The 19136-nt window shown below is 46.3% G+C and overlaps 1 protein-coding gene across 1 annotated transcript in view; it reads left to right on the forward strand.

Annotated features, from left to right (window-relative positions):
- Positions 1-14425: 14425 nt before the first annotated feature.
- The window catches only part of T265_14001 (hypothetical protein), a gene marked incomplete at both ends in the record, with an annotated part of 42823 nt that continues 38112 nt past the window's right edge, over positions 14426-19136 (forward strand). The window contains 4 exon segments of the mRNA XM_009171586.1: positions 14426-14527; positions 15073-15297; positions 15335-15521; positions 15621-15757. Of these exon segments, the coding sequence (XP_009169850.1) occupies positions 14426-14527; positions 15073-15297; positions 15335-15521; positions 15621-15757 (651 nt within the window).

Raw genomic sequence — 19136 nt, forward strand, 5'->3', positions numbered from 1 at the left:
GAATCAGCTAATTTGGGACACCTGCGGCGTCAAAGTGGTTTATCCCTGAATATCAAGAGACGTATGTATCAAGCTACGGTACGGGCCCTTTTGTCGTACGGCTCTGAGGCTTGGCCTGTTCAAGCAGCGGAACTGAGACGTCTTCAGGTGTTCGGCAGCGTATCCGTAACCAGTCGATTAGATAGCGAGTTTTCGGTTGTTCAACGGGTACGTCCATTGAAGAATGTGCCCAGCATTGAAAACTGCGTTGGTTGGAACATGGAACAGAGAGGTGGCTAACCCTTGTCTGACAGAAAGGTATGAAAGAAATCACGGGACGTTTGGGTGCTGTCGGTGCTACTCGCCTCCCAGGATGGGGACAACGCGATCCACACTGCGCCTGGTTGGAGACGCTGCAAGATATGGCTTCCAACCGATGTCAGTGGCGTTCTTGTTGTCAGTTTCTATCCAGATCGCCTGACTGAATGTCTGGAGGTGTAGGCACCTCGAATTGATTGCAGCAAGCTAGCACTGAGTCTCTTCCTCATTTACCTTTATTCTTTTCGCAATAAGGCCCTTAAATAAATCATGGTTGTAAGGCAGCAAATCATCGGTGTCGAACACCAATGTCATGCTGTCAATGATGATGACGATGGTGACAGTGCACCCTCTTGCCCTAGGCTTTGATGATTGCAGTAATTTTCCCCATTTGCGAGGTGTTTTGTCTGAGAATCTAACTTCCGTGGCTCTATATTTCCTAAAAGACGCAATTCGGAAAGCCGTGGATGAAAATTTCGGTTGTTGCTACTCGTTCTGCATAGAATACCACACATTTTACTCCTGGAATTGCCATTATTTGGAGATTTGTGGGGATATCACCTTCAACCAAATTTTTCCAACTTTCGGCCGCGCTTTGGATTTCACGGTATTTTATCTATGTGAGACCAAGAAGTGCTACCTAACCGTCACATCGGGCCACTACTTGCCATCGCTTTTGGCAGCAGCCCACAGAGGTTTGCTTTATCGGATGACCCATCTTGGTTCCCATTATCCGCACAATGCTCTTAACTGCAAAACCTTTGCGAGTGGATTAAAACTTTCCACACCAAATGGTTCACTTTGTTGCGTATGCGCTCAAACCAAAAGCCGTTCTAATACTTCTTTTTTCAGCTCACCAAAATTCATTGTACACTGAAGTAATCATACCTCCGGTGGAAAAGTCTAGTGAAATAATCCCATAGCATCAATGAGACCCCGGACTGCCTTAATGGGGCTCAAAAGTGTATACATCTACTCTCAACTCAGTTGTCTGGTTGCTCTAATCCATCAGGGGCACGCAATAGCTCTCGAAGCTTCAATTTCATTGTGCGAATAGTGACAGCCCTCCATTGCTCATTCGTCAAGCCGTATCTCGGTTTGGCGGTTCATAGTTTATCCAGGTTCGGTGGCGCCCATTTTATTTCTGCACGTCAACGACTATTTGTTTACCAAATTACAACGACGCAGCTTCAACTTTTCCTACAAAGCAGGTGTGCATTGGAGAACATGCATTTTGTGGTGACTGTGAGCTAGTCGGATGTTTGGTTCCGGATGGCGCAATATCTTCAAGCGAGAAATTTCTGCTCGGGTACTGATCTGTTGCCGGTAGCTCGACAAAGTCGGCTGTCAAAATAACGGGGTAAAACACAAAATGTTGGGTTTCCGTGACTGTCAACGATGTGGTTATGAACAGTGCTGACAACTGAAGCTCGATTACTGCCATGATTCGGAGACGCTAAAAATAAAAGAAATATTGAAGCACTTGGATTATTAAAATGTTTACGCCCACGGCACTTGCATCTCATCCAAATTGCCAGTCTTGCTCAATGAACAGACGCCAATCACCAAGTAAAATTTAGACCACGGAAACTATATCATTCTTGAACTTCCCGCATTTTTTGCACAGATGCAGATTAATGACAGGTTTCTTCCCCAGTTAGGACATGACTGAGTCGTTTCATTTTTAACATGATGAGCAGCAACACAGTTAAGAAGGAGAAGCGTGGGAGCGGTGAAATGAAGTCATTTGCAGTGGGATGGATGGGCAGCTTGTATCCCATAATTATGGTTTATAGTAACATCTAATAAACTTCATTGCTTCGTTGAAGAGGCGTTAGAAATAAAAGGCCGCCGGATGAGCAAAGCTGCGCTAATGAGTGGAATCGAATGGGCATGACAAAACTGCACGAATTATTGGATGTGACAACACCGAGGCTGTTCAAGCAGAGGACAGGGTTCAGCGGGTCGAAACAGAAGAACTCACCGCAATTTCATCTGGGTCAGGGTCCACGGTTCGTAATCATTCGCAGAAAAGTGCCCAAGAGGGTTAAATCATTTGTGAGGGAATGTGGAGAACAATCACATGCGTCGATATAGCACCACAGTGTCATCATTGTATTGAAACAGTTCAGTCATTTTTTGAGGCGGTTGGACTAGTGAAGTGTATTCGTGGGGTCAGCGACCTTTGCCTTAGCCAAACGGATCATCGCAAAAGGATTTAGGAGGGTAGCTAATCACAGATGCTCTTCGTTCAATAAAAAAATACATGAGGATGGATTGCGGGCAAAAAGAGCGTTTGGGGCAGCTGCTGTTGAAGATAGGAAATTAAAAAGGAAAGAGCGCGACGAAATTAGCAGAGCCTGGTGGGCAGGGAGGGGCATTCCAGGTCTCCCGTTTCTTCCAGACGAGTATGGAGTACATCTGGATAACAATTCAAAAGGCTGAAAGTGGTGGCAAGGTTTGCCACATGACTTAAAAGGACGTCGCTAAACAGGAAGGCGCAAAGTGAAAGCAAGAACGAGGGCCAGATTGTGGCGGATCGGTGCTGTGTCGGATCAGGAGGGACATCTGTGAGGTCACTCGACATGGGTAAATACGGTGTGCATCAGCCGTCAAGTAGCAGCGAGTTTCAGCTCTGGTACCGAGTTCCCTCAGATAAGAGTCCGTTGTGCAGAGAGGCAGTAGCGAATGAGAGGAAGCAGGAGACTGATGAAGATAATGATAAAACTTTGGAGATAACAAACAAGGCTCTGGGAAATCAGGAAGTTTCCACTTGAAGTGAATCGTATTACAAAATGTGATGGAGAATGAAGGAAGGGGTAGGGAGTCACCAACCACTTAGTCACGGCCTTATCCTAAGTAACCAGTTGCGCGGGGTTGGAAAGGCCAATGAGGCTAAAAGTGAGTGCCGGTATTGACTAAAGGGGGAAGCCTGTGTACAGTTACTGGTATTTAGCCATTCCCGGGGCAAAAGGGTAAGGCATGTATGTGTGCGCATGGCTGATTAAAAAACTTCATGTGAAGATGGTTTGCTGTTTTACGATTTCATGAAATGTATACTATGTGTATGACATGTCATTTTCAAAAAACATCTCGAATTGGATAAAAGTGCTGAATAACGAAAGCAAGCTGAAATTATAGGCTTTCTCGAAATGAGGAATTTTACAGGCAATTAGTCCGGCTAAACCATGGGCCTCAGTGATATGTTGCTCACAGCTGTTTGTTTCAGTGAGGAGATTTTCAAGGTCACAAAACACCCTCGATTTTAATGTAAGTGTTTTAAAAACAAAGTACAATTCCAGAGCTTTGCAACGTTTGCTGGCTCGTGGCGTCCCTAAGCTCAGGGGTAACTATTCCAGTACAAATCCCACCTATATGGATGCTTGCATAACACGTGAAGATGGAGCGCGAAGTGGTAACCACCCGCGAACATTTGAGGCAATACATAAAAACTAACCGTTAGCGACACTGTAGTTTCCACTTTGCGATAGTCAAACTGATGGTAAATTGGTGCGCATCAATGTCTCTGACAACGTGTTTGAGTGCCTGCCACTATGATAATAATGTTCATTCCCAACTTGTGGGTGGCATACCGTCTGGCATGATCATATGTTTACAGTCAGAATAAAGCATGCCTGGGGGCTGTTGGGGATGCGGATTGCACGTAAAGAGGACAATGTCATAAATAGTGGGGAATATCCGATGAAATAATAATAGGTTTCCTTCCCAACTTGTTGGAAGCAATGGGCATGAGGTCCGAATAGTTCATAGACAGCCAGCTGGCATGAACTTAAACTCAAAACCATCACTGGCCATGAGTGACCTTGGGTGGTTGGGTAAATAGTTGGAGTCGCAACGAGCGAAAGTGTAGATGGGGATGGAATAATTCCAATCGGGAACACATGGCGAGTTTTGTCTCAAAAATGTGGTTCAATCTGAGACTAAGTGGACTCCCTGGTCGCACTGTTGTAGGGAAGTCAGGTGCAAAGGATAGATTGGATGGGGCCAAGGCGCTGTGCGACGCTCATTATGAGGCCTCACCTATGGACGGTAACCTAATCCAATGATTAACGAGGCGTTTCAGACTCAAAACTGTACACGTTGCTAACGCGCATGCCATAGACTCATGGGAACACTGTTAGCAAATTTCGTTTTTATTCGTTGGCATCGCCAATACAAGCGTAATTGGTAGTTGCTCCAGTTTATTCTGAATATCAAATTCGCGTGATAAGGATTCTGAAAGGGAAAATACGCAAGCAATCAATCTTTGGTAACAGCATTTAACCACCTTGGTAATTTCCGTTATTGAGGAGGATTAGTATACTTACCGCAGAGGAACAAGTGACGCCTGAATACCTTAAATACGTGTACACGGGGTAGCCACATAGGTTGGTAAATGGTGCAGGTTCTGGGTTCGTACCACAAACTGGATGTTAAAAACAACGGGCCTCTCATCTTGAGGCGATGGTATATCAGATATCTGATGGTATATCAGATTTTGTGTGAAAATTGCAATGTGAATGAGAACTTGGCGGCATACTTCGTCATCCAGGAAACCACACGCAGAACTTAGCTGTATCCCTCGCGAATTTTCTCGGCGGTCAAGATAACAAGTGGTGTTCATCCCACACTGACCAATGGACCATTCACTGTATTTAGAGATCTTCTGAATGGCGTGCTTAAGGCTATCGGCGTGATATACGCGCCCCTACAGGCGTAGAGGCGTTTAGCAACCCATGCTTTACATGAATGGCCCACTTTGTAGCGATGTGCAGCCAGTGCGCAGTGAGGAGATACACCCAGGATCGGTTCTCCTTAGTGTCTGTAAATCATGGCGAAACTCGCGCGATTACTGTTTGGTGCGTAGCTGCGCTATCGAAGCGGACCAAGCGGTGGAACATGAGTTGGCTGTGATTAGAAATCGTGTACAAAAGTTACAGCAACGCAATGAAACGTCGTGCTTTAGGATGGCTTGCCGTGCGCGAAAATAGCTCAGCATTGTGTGGCACTCGAACACAACTTTGGCAGCCCACATCTGCGAACGTTTTGATTGAATACTGCTCAACTATCATATCCCTAAACTAGCAGGCAGGGCAGCTCGCGCATAGGCACAAAATCTTCGCTTTCAAAGAAGGCATACATTGCGGGTTGACCGATGCCCATGTATATAGCAAGGAATTTAAAAATGAACTTCGGGGGCTCTAAAATTATTTACCCAAGACAGTTGGTCCCGAGCGTAGCGTTGACGCATACTACGTCACGGAAACGTCGAACGGGTGTAATCTGCTGCGTTGTGGAAAAGCACAAGTGGCTAGAGCTGCTTATTTCTGATTCCATTAACAGTACGCGACCACACTGTCGAAGCTTGGCTATGATGGGTGACATGTCATCTAGGAAACCAAGTAAAAGTTAACCAAAGACGTAACCGCAATGGGGGGTGGCATTTGACGCGATACTTGTTCGCATTCTTGATAGTAAGTACCTTTCCAAAATGATAAGCGACGTATTACCGAATCTCCGACGACGAAGCACCACACTTCACGAGAGTAATACACTTCTTTAATTCATCATTTGCCAGGCGCCGGTAGACGCAGCAGACTCGGACAAGGAAAGGACTTGACCGGGGAAAGGGAACACACCGATTGAATGTGGGCCTGACCTTCTCCTATCCGACGCCATCCTCCATTGGAGTTCCTCAAGGCTCCATTTTGGGCCCATTTATGGTTTTGATCTACACGAGCGACCTCTGAGACGTTCTTTCAAGTACATCCATAATTTTTGTTGACCGCTTGAAATCACGGAGTTCGAAAGACATTACTTTTCTAACGGACGTAGACGTTGCCAAACCGTGGTCGTTGGATTGACACCTTCCCCTGAATGACGAAAAGTGCGTCCATATGTCATTTGGGGGAGACTCAGCGGACGCCTTTGTTGTGCATGGCTAGAATAGACCACATGACATCATGAGGATGGATGCCAAAAAGGATTTGGGTATCTGGCTCCATTGGGGCATGTCCTTGTCATTGCACCGTGACAAATCGGCTCAAAAGGCATCCGCGGTTATACGGATGGTTCCTTCGTATTACACACATGGCCTACTAAATGCTCTGTGGCTCTTACGTCAGACCGCTTCTTGAATATACCAACCAAGTTGTCTAATCAGGATGCAAGAATCAAGTAATCCTTATTGAGCGTGTCCAACCAGCTGCCACGAAAATGGTTGCCAGTCTAAAAATTCGTGAACTATCAAGTGTGTCTCTTGATGTTTGACCTCTTTCCATGAAGTGTCATCGACTCCGAAGAGACAATATGCCATGTTTGAACAAGGTTTGGCAGACAGATTTTCCACCACCGATCCAGTCAACACGGTGGGGACATGGTAAGATGATTTTCCAGCTCAGAGCGCACACATTCACCCGGCAAAATTTTCTCCATTTAGGCTATTTTTTGCGTACGGTAAGGTTCTTCCGTCAGTTGTCTACGCTGCATCTGGTATACAATCCAAAGCACTATTAGAGGCTTTAAATGCGAATCCTCGGGCTGGCAACCATACTGCCTCACGCAGAGAAGTTAAGGATCAGTGCTAAGCCATTTTACGCTTGTCTTTCATGTTAACGGCAGCCTTCGAACGACAAGACCGGAAAAACGACCCGGAAAACTCGGGTGAAAGCCTCGATCATGTGAATCAAACAGTGAATCCGTGAGTCCGCGATAAACCCGAAACTGAACAAACGTTTATTTCAAGGTCAAGGACGACCACACTTTCGAAATAGCTTGCTGTGAAAGCGTGATGGAGTGCTTGTGGCAAACATCGGAATTGTAGGCAGTTTTCTTGTGTGATTATGAGATGCATCGATCGTAGTACGGTTTCAAAAAAGTCAACGGATCCCAGAAAGCTGGGTTTTGTGTCCAGTGTTGCTCTCGTATTTTTACCGCGACCATCTGCTGCAATAGCTTTGAGAACTTTATTAAAATACCCCACAGCTGCCGGACGCAGTTCAGCTTATCCGTACGGAATAACCCACAAAATTCAACTGACTTTTCTGTCCCCTCCTTCCGACCCAGTAATGAATCACATTTAAGAATTGAATCACAGGACGGAGGCTTTCGATTCAACCTCTCGGTCTAGTGTGTCACCACCATTCCGCGGCTTCTGTTGACCTTAAGGGCACTGGAAATGCAAGGGTACAGCACTGTTCTTTTAGTTCTCAGCGCTGGGCAATATGCTTGACGTATGTGGGTTTACACCATATGGTGGAGCTCGCGGTTCGGTTCAGCTTATCCGTACGGAATAACCCACAAAATTCAACTGACTTTTCTGTCCCCTCCTTCCGACCCAGTAATGAATCACATTTAAGAATTGAATCACAGGACGGAGGCTTTCGATTCAACCTCTCGGTCTAGTGTGTCACCACCATTCCGCGGCTTCTGTTGACCTTAAGGGCACTGGAAATGCAAGGGTACAGCACTGTTCTTTTAGTTCTCAGCGCTGGGCAATATGCTTGACGTATGTGGGTTTACACCATATGGTGGAGCTCGGCTTTTGAGAAATGTAAAGTTCAGGTGTCCGATACGAGTTCTTCGGCTTGCATTGATGTGTCCATATGTACGGACATGTTCGGCAAAAACAAGTTGGAAGGCATCCGTGTTGTGTCGGAGATATCAAACTGTTGGCAGTTGGGTGATTTAAAATAGACTGCTTCATCACCGTGCATCATGTGGTAGTTATGTTAATAGGCCTGTAGATTACGGGTGATAATCTGTCATCAGCTTTGTAGATTGATGTGAGAATAGTTCGCTTTCAAGGAGAAGAATATTTTTTACTTCGAACGCCGGGTAGGTTTGGTCAAGCTGAGCGTCGTACCATTCAGGACCCCTAGAGACACGTCCTATGTCTCAGATACGCCGAAGGGGTTTGTCTTATGCAATAATTCTTAAGATCTCCCTCCATGGAGCCGAAGTTGGGTAGTTTAGTTAGGTGTTCAATTTTTCCTTGTCAATTTTTGATGTGCTGAGGTCGCTGGGGAAGAATACAGGCCTGCATAGTGTTGTCTGTAGGTTTCTGCTACTGATGTTGGGTCGTCTGTGAGTTCTTTTTTCTGCCTCTCAAGGAGAAGGTCGATGGCTTGTTCCTTCGGTGATATCTCATGTAAGTAACTAGTAATTTTTTTATCGGGCGAGGTTAATTTTCATAACTTTTTCCCGTATGATCAGCTGGAAAATTTCTTATTTACATCGGTTCCGTATCTTACGACATGCCAAATCGTATTCCAAGTCTCCTGTAGTCATATTTTTAAGAATAGCCGGGACCCCATTTCCAGGAGGCGTGGGATCATTTTGGTGTGCTCTGGTTTCTTTCAACTGCGTACTGGTTACTTTAGAATAGCAACTTCATTAACCTTGAATTAAAAATTGAATTCATAAATTTAAAGGACAATGGTCCTGTATGTCTGCTCCACTAAAGCTGATGCACATTCACGAGATGTCTATGCTGCAGAATTTTGGTATCCACGCTTGATGTTCCGGGTTCCTTGCCCTCTTGTAGATGAATTTGAAGCCAGCACACAGCGGTTACTATTTCCCGGAACCAGTGGGCTCGTGGAAATCACCAGCGCAATTGATGACAACTGTAACGGAGGAAGGAATGGTGAAGCTGACCCTTCCGATACCTCTTTATTTCCTCTCAGAAATCTTTTCCCAATCAATGTGCACTAGTCGCTACCCTTCCACGGATGTTCCAAGGATAAACTGGATGTAGGCACCTACTACTGACACTCCTCAAGCTATGGGAAACACATGTTTTCTCGAGATAGCTCAGTAGTTAAGAAGCCAACTTACCAACCGGAAGGTACGTGGTTCGAATCCAAACTCAGCGTCTCAAATGCTTCTGTCTAGGCTTGAGCAACCTGACAGTATCTCACCGCTTGTGCTTGTTTCCGGTGGCAAGGATACGGAGCACGGAAAAAGTGCCACAGCAAGGGGACTGTTATTTTTGTTTTTGTTTGTAATGTGTGCTACTCATGCTTTGTCGACGCAGTGGCCTATGGGGTGTGCGGGGGTCGGGTGTATTAGCAATATCTAGGCCCCCTACCGTACACTGAAGTCAAAGACCCAACGTGAGCGTGCAGAAACGTATAAGTTATGCGTGAATGTGAGAGGAAAACTATCGGAGTTGGCTTAATACACCCGGAGACTCACCTGGAACCCAGCTGAGTCCTTCGTTTATGATGTTTTCAAGCAACTCATTATGTTGCACCAGTCCACCTCAGGTTTCAGTTAGTATGGTATTCGAGACATGACGTAACATGTACGGACGTAATATACTACTCGTGAGGTTACTGAAAATTATTCGACAGCCCACGACCGATTCGCCCTTCCCTTCCTCAAGTAGGCTCAGTCCCCGAGTTTCCGTCAAGCTTATTTTTTACTTGAATCCAAATTGTACGAATTTGGCGGAATATACTCATTTGCAAGCAAATTTGGTTTTGCGGAAGACTCACCTGGAACCAAGATGAGTCTCTCGTTTTTGATGGCTTCAAGCAACTGATGAAATACAAGGAGGGCTTTCCAAGAATTTTCAGCAACCATATGCGTAGTGTATCACGTCTAGCACTATCGGAGCTTTGAAAAGACCGATGGAGCAATGTGTTCTGGAATAAGTAACAGAGTATAGGAATACCAACGTAGAGGACCCGTAGGAATGAGTAGGACCAGATTCTCATGTGCTACCTCGAAATCAGCTACGCCAAGGAAAAAATGAAAATCTCAAAATGGAGATCATAGGTGGAACATGGGAAGTCGGGTGGAGGTAGACAGATGTCTTGGGAGGAAGAAGAATGACATGCTACTGAATGTCTTGGATCCATTCATTAAAGAAATGGTGCAGGTAAACTTTCTTTCTCGTCTATTAAAAAGTGTTAAGACGGATCTGCCCGCTCAGCACATTAGGGCTCAAGGAATTGTACACAATGCACCAGTCGACCACTGCTCACCTATCTTTGGAGGCGCAGTGACAGACAGGCTTCTGGCTTCCAATAGGCCTTTTGCGGGGGCGTTTGACTGTAAGATTAGCATTGTGCGTGATGATCCCGCTGTACGCTCCGAGACGAACGACCAATATAATGTGGCACACCCAAGCTGAGTTAAAGAGGATGGGTTGTGGGAGCTCTGTAAGCGGAGCCCTTCGTGGGTAGTCCTGGATACGGGTGAAAAACTCAAGCAAGATTGGTTAAGATGAAGTGACACAACAGACCATTCAAGAACGCAGATGCTGATATACTAGATCCTCCGATCTCACTTCCTAGAGAGAAGATACTTTCCTAAGTGTGAGTGTCAAACCTACGATGAGTTTGTCAACAGCGTCCTGAACAGCCCCAGTGTCTCCTGTGACGGACACCCGGTTAAAGGTCAGAGGCGTTACAATTGATGCCGCGAAAGTGGTTAAGCAAAGGTCAGGCTCATACCTGGAAAGGGGTTGTGTCTCGGCCGACGGACACACTACGGTCGTTGAAGCGGGATGCACCCTCATTCCCGAAGGTTCCAAAGGGATGACAGTCATGGTGTGAAGTGTGTGCAGTTTCAACAAGTTGTATAGGCTGTGTTCAGTGGCTTAAGTTTTGGAAATAATAACACTTTTTGAGACTTGGCGTGAAGCATTTCTGAACGTGAGCACTCTGAATGTAGATAGTTTTTTTCTCTATGAGAGTTGATAGAAGCGATGGGAGGGTTGGCAATTTATGTCCGAGGGGAGAAGGTTTAAGAGGACCTGCATATTTTGTCAACAGTTTGAGTGATTTGTGGGTCGTAAAACTGCATATGAGCCCTATGGTGTACCCAGAAATTGATTATTTGACTACGCTTTTCCTCAGATCGGTTGTCGCCAGATACAGTCGCTCACGCAGAACGGGGTATTCCAGCGCTCCAAACTGATCAACAGACAAACTGAAGAGTTCCTACGATGGATGGCAACAACTGCCCGAAGGACCAGTTATTCGTTTTGACACAAGTGCAGAGGCTGTACGAGGTTAGGCGACAACAACACGCTATCTATACTTGGTCTTCTACTGACTCATCTTGAGAACCATTCAAAACGGCACACCATTCACTCGTTCATAGGAAAGAGTTACCTCGCTGTCACTCAACTCAAACTTCTATCGTTTTGGGAGATTTTTGGGCCCAGGACGTCAGACTGTAGAGAAAAGTGACTCCAGAGGACATAACTTCTGCTGCAGCCAGCCGTGATCGGATGATTCTTGACGGTGACCGTAACTTCTTTTACGAACGGCTGACACAGCATTATGGATTTCGCCAACCGACTTGCTCCACTTGTTGCTGTGATGAGGAACAAGAGAAACTCTTGGGCTTGGGTGCAAGTACCCCGAGCACTAAGGGCAAGAACAGCGTCTTGATAATCAATGGAGCTCATGGGTATAACTACCTAATTCAGAGGTTTTCCCGTATATGGGTAAATCAACAAACAAAAGGTTTCATCCTGCGTATGAAGCCAAGGGAGCATAAGGGTAAGCTACGAATGGCTCTGGAATTTATCTTCTAGTGAGCCACGTATGTTTTTTATGTAAAGTTATGGGGGGCTTTTCCACGTTTGTCAGTATGTAATGGAAAAAGGCGACAGACAGCACGGACATATCCCATGGTGTTGCCTCTAAATGAATCTCCTATATCTTCTTGACTCGACTGAAAAATGGATGGGGTCAGGAAGTCTGAGAACCTGCAAAAAGCACTCGAGTGGTTCAACCATCGATTGATGGTTGCGAACTTTGAATTAGTAGGTGTGATTAGATACTACTATGGATCAAGGAGTTCTGGTGAGAACGAAAATTTAGGTCTCTTGTGGGGTTGACTGCAGCTGATGTCTCCTTCTTACACGCACATACTCTTTGTTCTACCCACCCCAATGTGAATATCTCCGTGAGCCTCATCACTAGGACCGACCACTTTGTTCATCACGCATCACATTCATTGAAGGTTCTGTGCATCTGACTGCACTAACAACTTTAAACACCTCTAACTTTGTTTTCAAACCCCGAAAGCCGGTTTTCATAGCTGCCTTGAATGTTCCTATACTGAAGCAAGCGGCTGTCCGTCGAAAGATTTATTCCCTCTGCATCTTTGTGTGACATCCACCAGAAACAAGGAGGTAGAACGCAAGAACTGCAATTGCAACGAACGCCTCTTCGCTCTCCTGCTCCCGACTGCGCACCTCCGTTGATGTGGAGGCCATTGCAGCTAGATATGCCTGGGTGCATATTGTGTTGAACCATTGAACGGAGGCGCATCTACTTCTTTGGATACTCGTTGATATTTATCTCTACGCATTTGCTTCGGCAACCCTTGTAAGAACCTTGAGGGTTAGGTTTATCGCCTCCAACAGAATGTAGCTCCAACTCTGCCAAAGGCCGCGTTTGTGACGCTCTAGGTGCCATTTTACAACGAGCTCAAAGCCCAGACCTCATTGTGGTTGCTGGTTATATGAACGATCAGGTAAGTAAAATAAGCGCTACTGAGTCCCAATTGGGTGGTCGTCTTAGACACGAGGTGCACGGACAACGAAGAGTGCTTGCTTCAGGCATGTACCGATCACAAACTGTTCCTCTGAAATGACAGTGTTTGGAGCGGCAAAAATCGTTTCAGTACGCGGTGCCCGCCAACGAACCGACCGCAAGCATAAACAGGTTGTCTGCTCCTCCTTATGGAGTACGTGCATTGACTCTCACTACACACTTGTCTTCTGCTGCCTTTCGTTGTGCTTTTCTGGTCCACGCAAAACGCTCACATTTCCTGTAGCCATTGAGAATCTAATGGATCCGGAAATCAAACAAACCTATCAGACTCGTTTCCTCGAACGCCTACTGACTTTACCGATGCTGGATATCAACCGTCACTTGGGGCAAATATCCAAAGCTCTAGTGGAACCGCAGCTTCTCTCTGCATTACAACCCAGCAAATGCCATCCAAGCACTAGATCTCTGATATGACCGTGGCTTTGATCGAAGCCCGACAACGGACTCCTGGCTGCAACCACAGCTCATCCCGACGTATCATCCAAAATTGAGTGTCTATGCACACCGGGGAGCTTGGTGGACCCGAAGGGCCAAAGAAATGTAGGTAACGAGAATGCTGGAAACTTCCGCAGGTTGTTCCACTTGTTCGACCGGTCTTTGGGAACCTCTTGTTAGTGAAACCTTCAAGGACCAAAATGGGTATCTGATATCCATCGAAGGAAAACTTCTGGATCGTTGCACCAGACACTTCGAACAACAGTTCAGTTGACCATGGGCTACCTCCAGTACAGGCTGTCAGTATATACTAAAACCATGGACCGTGAATATGGAGCCCTTTCAGCCCCAGAAGTATCAGAATTTATATCCCTACACAAACGTCTTCACGCTTCTAGTCCCGAGGACCTCCCACCTGCTCTGCTCGAGGACAGAGGCGGGTTTCTCATATAGACCCTAGCTGGCCTATTTGCGTCTATCCGAGAGCAGAAGATCGTTTCGGATAACTTGGGTGAATCAATAATAGTGTCAATCTTAAAAGTGGTTACTTGCCGTGAGTGTGGTAAGTGCAGCGGCGTCAGTTTGAATCCACTTGTAACAAGACTTCTGGCGTCACTGGTTCCTCATTATCTTACAGCGGTGGCACGGGAATTTTAGACATGTGAACATCAAGCAAGGTATCAACTGGGTAGAAGCCGCGTGGACCACATATTCACACTCCGTCAGATGCTAGAGCATCGCTTATGTGCAGAAACCCCAACATCTTTGTGTTACTTGACTTCAAAAGTGCGTTTGACTCCGTCGATCGGTCAGTGCTATGAAGCACACTTGTTCCACTGGGGATTACCCCGAAGTTTAAATGTGAGTGTAGGGTCAACTTTCCAGATAAACTTTGTAGCTTTACGGCACTACTAATGTAACTGTCTCTGATGGTGATGATGATGATGATGTCTGCATCAAGCAGTCAGATTCCAGAAGCGATGGTCTCACTTTGCCCGACCTAAAGCTGACACCTTGTCGTGGTGGTCGAGCTTCTGTGTTGCAATGATCCTGCGGGCTATACTGGCTGGAACTTCGTTCCACAAGGTGCAACCATGCTACTAGATGGCGAGATGACTCAGTGGTTAGAGCGCGATTTCACTGACTCTAATCCTACCTCTGCTCCTCGACTTCCCCTGTCTAGGCTTGGGCATCCTGGCAGTATCCAAGCCCTCGTGCTTCCTTCGTAGCATGACAGCTAGGTACCGAAAGGGTACTACAGATGAATGAGACAGGTAGGCTACCACCTTTTCAGTGTGTAGATGCCAGCGGAAGGTGGCACGAGGGCTGGGGTACTTCCACGTTGCCCAAGCTTATAGAGCCGAAGTCGAGATGCTGAGGTTTTTCTCGAACCATGAACGTTCCGGTCCTTAAGTCACTGCCCTAACCACTGAGCTATTTCGACCCCCTGACAGATATAGTAAGCAACCGGTGAATCCCGTTTTCCGCCTTTCTCCTGGTTTACATCTATGAGCTTCAAATAGTATATGTATCCCGTGATGTCGTTAAGGCTAGTTTTTGTGTTATTCACGTTTAACCTCCATTCTCATATGCTTACAGCGCTCCGTTCCAGTTTGACCCCGCCAGGATACCCAGCACTACAATACTCCAAAATGTATGGCTCCAAGAGATTGGTTCCAAAGCTAGCCATTGACCGCCAACAAGTCCAGTCCTCGAACAACCAGAATATCAGCTGTCCAAAATCTTGCCTAATCTTTAGGGAACAGGTAAATTCCCACCTTTATTCTATTGGAATTCGCAGCACAGTGCATCCAGCTCCATGCTGACTGTCGAGTCATTCGGTAGGTTGTTACGAAAAACGTCACGTTTTTCTCTCTCTCCAGAACCCGAAAAAAGAGCGCATTACTACTTCTTCAAGCATCACACTTGTTACGACCTTCTCCCAGGGAGCGCAAAACTTATCCTGTTGGATTCCGAATTAAGTGTAAACATCTATTTCGAACATATAAGTTTTTTTCCAGATAAAAAAAGCATTCTATGCACTTATCTACAATAATGTACGCGCTGCGATCCTTTGGAGCAGTTCACATCAAGCATTCGTTGGGATGCTCACGGTCACTGACTTTATCAATGTTTTGGTAAAAACATACAACGCAGAGCAGTACAAGATGGAAGACTTTGAACGTGCTTCGATTTTGGAATGGCGCTGTAAGTTGCAACATTGAGTCCAGTTATAAAGAGGCTAATTTTGTACCTCACTTTTTTCAAATTCCCGGAAATGTCTATTCTTCACAGAAAAGCGTTCAGCTGTAGCACCCTTCCGGTGCCTAGCTGCCATGCCACCCGAAGGTTGCACGAGGGCTGGGATACTGCCAGGTTGCCCAAGCCTAGACAGGGGAAGTCGAGAGGCTGAGGTCGGATTCGAACCACGGACCTTCCGGTCAGTAAATTCGCGCTCCAACCACTTAGGCCATCTCGCCCCACATGTATCAGAGGTTGGAAAAAGCTGCACTGGCCCTACCAAAACGATCACAGACTAGAAGTGAGTCGTTTAGAAGAAGCCTTGCGCCGCTAAGGACTCCCGCCAAAGTCTGTTCAAAATCGTCGAGTAACTTATCACGTCATGTTACTGCTCCACATCTCGCTAGATAGACCAAGTGGTTAGAACGCGAATTTAGTGATCCGAAAGTCCGTGGTTCGAACCCGGCCACTGCCTCTCGACTCCTACTGTCTAGGCTTGGGCAGCCTGGCAGTATCCCAGCCATCGTGCTTCCTTCGTGCGGGATGGCAGCTAAGCACCGAAAGGGTGCTACAGCTGAACGATTCGATTTTTGACTGCTCCCCAAGTTGTCGAAGCATCTTCTTCGCAAACTGGGCTTGTAGATATCCGGAAAATAGCTTTCGAGGGCTTTAAACAGTTACTATGGTCAACCTTATTTTGAGTCTGAAGTTTGCGCTTCCGGGCTGGGCTGACACTCACGTTATCTGGCCTGTCAAGCTTACGAATCTCCGCCTTAAAATATGGTATCTTGTAGACTAGACTATTGAGCAGGAAATTCTAACTAGGGCATTCCAAGGAGCCTTCTCCGGTTACCTGGGACACCATGAAGTGATTGGTTCGCGTACCACAAGGGAGTTACTATCCCAACACACTACTCATAAGCTTGCTGAGAATTCTTCGACAGCCCACGACCGGTTTCGCCCTCCTTGGGGCTCATCAGGTAGGCGCAGTCCCCTAGTTCCGTCAAACTTGAACCCAAATTGCACGAAATTAGCGAAATACTTTCATTTGCAAACCAACTAGAAATATCATAAACGAGGGATTCAGCCGGGTCCCAGGTGAGTTTCCCACAAAACCAAATTGGTTTGTGCAGCGATTACAAACTGTCGAATAATTCAATTCATCCGTACCACTGGACTCTCATTCAGTTAAGTAGTCACAGAGGCGTACAACTTTACGTTCGGTTGTCTGCTTCGGTGGGCGGAACACTTTGACCGGGCGGTTAATCTAATTTGGAGTTCCCAGTATAATGATCATCGCAACACCAACTTCACAGTGTGATCGGAACCACTCGATTCTTACAGAAACAAAACAGGACTTTTGAGCACAAATAGCACTTCTCGCCATGATCGTTTGCTTCTACTTAAGAAGTGGCGGTGAAGATAATCCTCACAGTGCGGCATAACAGCACAGCTGAAAGATTAAAGCAATGACAGATGCCTTCTGTTGTTCATTTCTTCAGAAAGATGTTAGATCTGAATATGGCGATCATCATTCTGGGCCTGATCACTTCTAATTTTTTAACCATCACCCGTGAGAAGCACAAGGGCAAAAAGGAAACAGGGAGCTCTCCGTGCCGTTGATGCGTTGACGGCATCTTCACTTTGTGACGCTCGTCACACACATGGGGCCAACAATTAGGTTTCTAAGCAATGCCCAAATCAGTTGATTGCACTGCTTTGCGGTGATGACCCCAAATTCACAGGTGTCCCGAAACTCAATCCTTGCAGTGCAACTGTTCTACCCCCTAAAAGTCCATCACCAAAAGTATGTCTCGCTAGGACTGCCGTTTATCACCCTTACTTTTCAACCTCGTAGTCAAGTTAGTTATCTGTAAAATTTGCGCGATTTTTCTACCCTTAATGCGAAAGTTCTTCCCTGGAAGAATCTTAAAATCGCGAGTGCATCGCGCTGCTTGGTTGACATTCGATCTGGATGCGTAATAGATAAAGTGAGCCAGATAGTGTTGCCACGCCGTATTTTGAGTGTGCGTTGTACCTTGGAAGCGAAAGCTCATATTGCATAACCTTGTGGTTGCACTAACACGTCTGTTAGTTGCGCCAGGACCACTATCTCCTGGATTTTAGAAAGTATGATATAATGACAATATTACTCCATCCATCGGCTTCTCGGTTTGAGATTGGCTTCTCTAGCTGCCTCCCTTTTAGAATAGCGCGAAGGTCTCAGCTGTAGCACCCTTTCGGTGCCTTACTGCCATGCCACCCGAAGGTTGCACGAGGGCTGGGATACTGCCAGATCGCCCAAGCCTAGACAGGGGAAGTCGAGTGGCAGAGGTCGGGTTCGAACCACAGACCTTCCGGTCAGTAATTTCGCACTCCAACCACTTGGGCCATCTCGCGCGAAGGTCTACTAAGCTAATGACATGGAAACGACACTCTCTTCGCCTGAGTTCCGCGTGCTGCACTGATGGAGCAGCGATCCCACAAACTTGTTGAAAATTCATCAACCAACCGTCAATCGTCAATTCTTTGTGTTCCGGCTGGTCAGCTCGTTACCTCTGTTGTTTGTTCCAGCATACCTATTCTCATGGGTTCTAAATTCAGTTAGCCATCTCTGCTCCGTCAAAATCCGAACGGTAATGTATGCAATTTCTGGTTATCCTACGTTACATCACTAGGATGCTTCTGGAAACCGGGCACGATTAGCCAGGACGCCGTTAGCCAACCATCAACTGAAATTTCACTACAATTCCTGGCTGGTCACCAGCTAACGCTGGTGTTCTGTTTGATCTGCCTTTTCTACATAACTGGTTTGTATGTCTGCCTGTTTATGGCACGTGATTTGAACGCCTCGACATTCACATCACATGATACATCATGTGGTACGTTAGCGCATGCTGTGTAGCCCTGGATTCTGAAAAGCTCGTTGAACATGATTATTTCAGCACCAAACTCCCAAAGTACATCGAAGGTGTTGTGCACCAACCCAGACATTGATTTATTCGAAATGCTTTGATACACAACAGCCCGACTGCACCAGGAAGACTACGGTCTGAGTCGCGTTAGGGGCAGACTGATCACCAGACCTGGCTTTATGCAACTGATTACTTAGTCAGTAGCTCAAGCCTCGTGCTCTGGAGTTTCTCCAGCCCTGGGTTAGATCATCCACGTCAAGTTAAGTAGAGCTGAGTATAGCTTGACAGATTGGTCTCTCGTTCGGTGCATCTTCGAACCAGTGTGCAGCTCACATGGAAAGCTCTGGTGAACCACTCGGGCAAGTATCCTCTCCCAAAGTGGGCTATCGTGGCATGATCAACATAAACAATTAAACACGATGACATCTGGATGGAGACGATCTTCTGTATTACGAAGACCTGGAGAAATGGACAGAACCGTCACTTGACATAATGTCAATCTCTCTTTCTGGAATCTGAAGTCGCGTGCTTCGACCGTGCCGCGTTTTTGTTTTCTCTTTTGGGGAATTCGCGTACACTTTTGGACGCTATCATCTAAGCAGGTGTGACCTCTTAAGGTTGGAAGCCACTGGACCTCTCCCCTTCCAAAGGCAGGTACTCTTGGGGA

This window comes from Opisthorchis viverrini (genome assembly GCF_000715545.1).
Source record: "Opisthorchis viverrini unplaced genomic scaffold opera_v5_125, whole genome shotgun sequence".
NCBI classification, from domain to species: Eukaryota; Metazoa; Platyhelminthes; class Trematoda; order Opisthorchiida; family Opisthorchiidae; genus Opisthorchis; species Opisthorchis viverrini.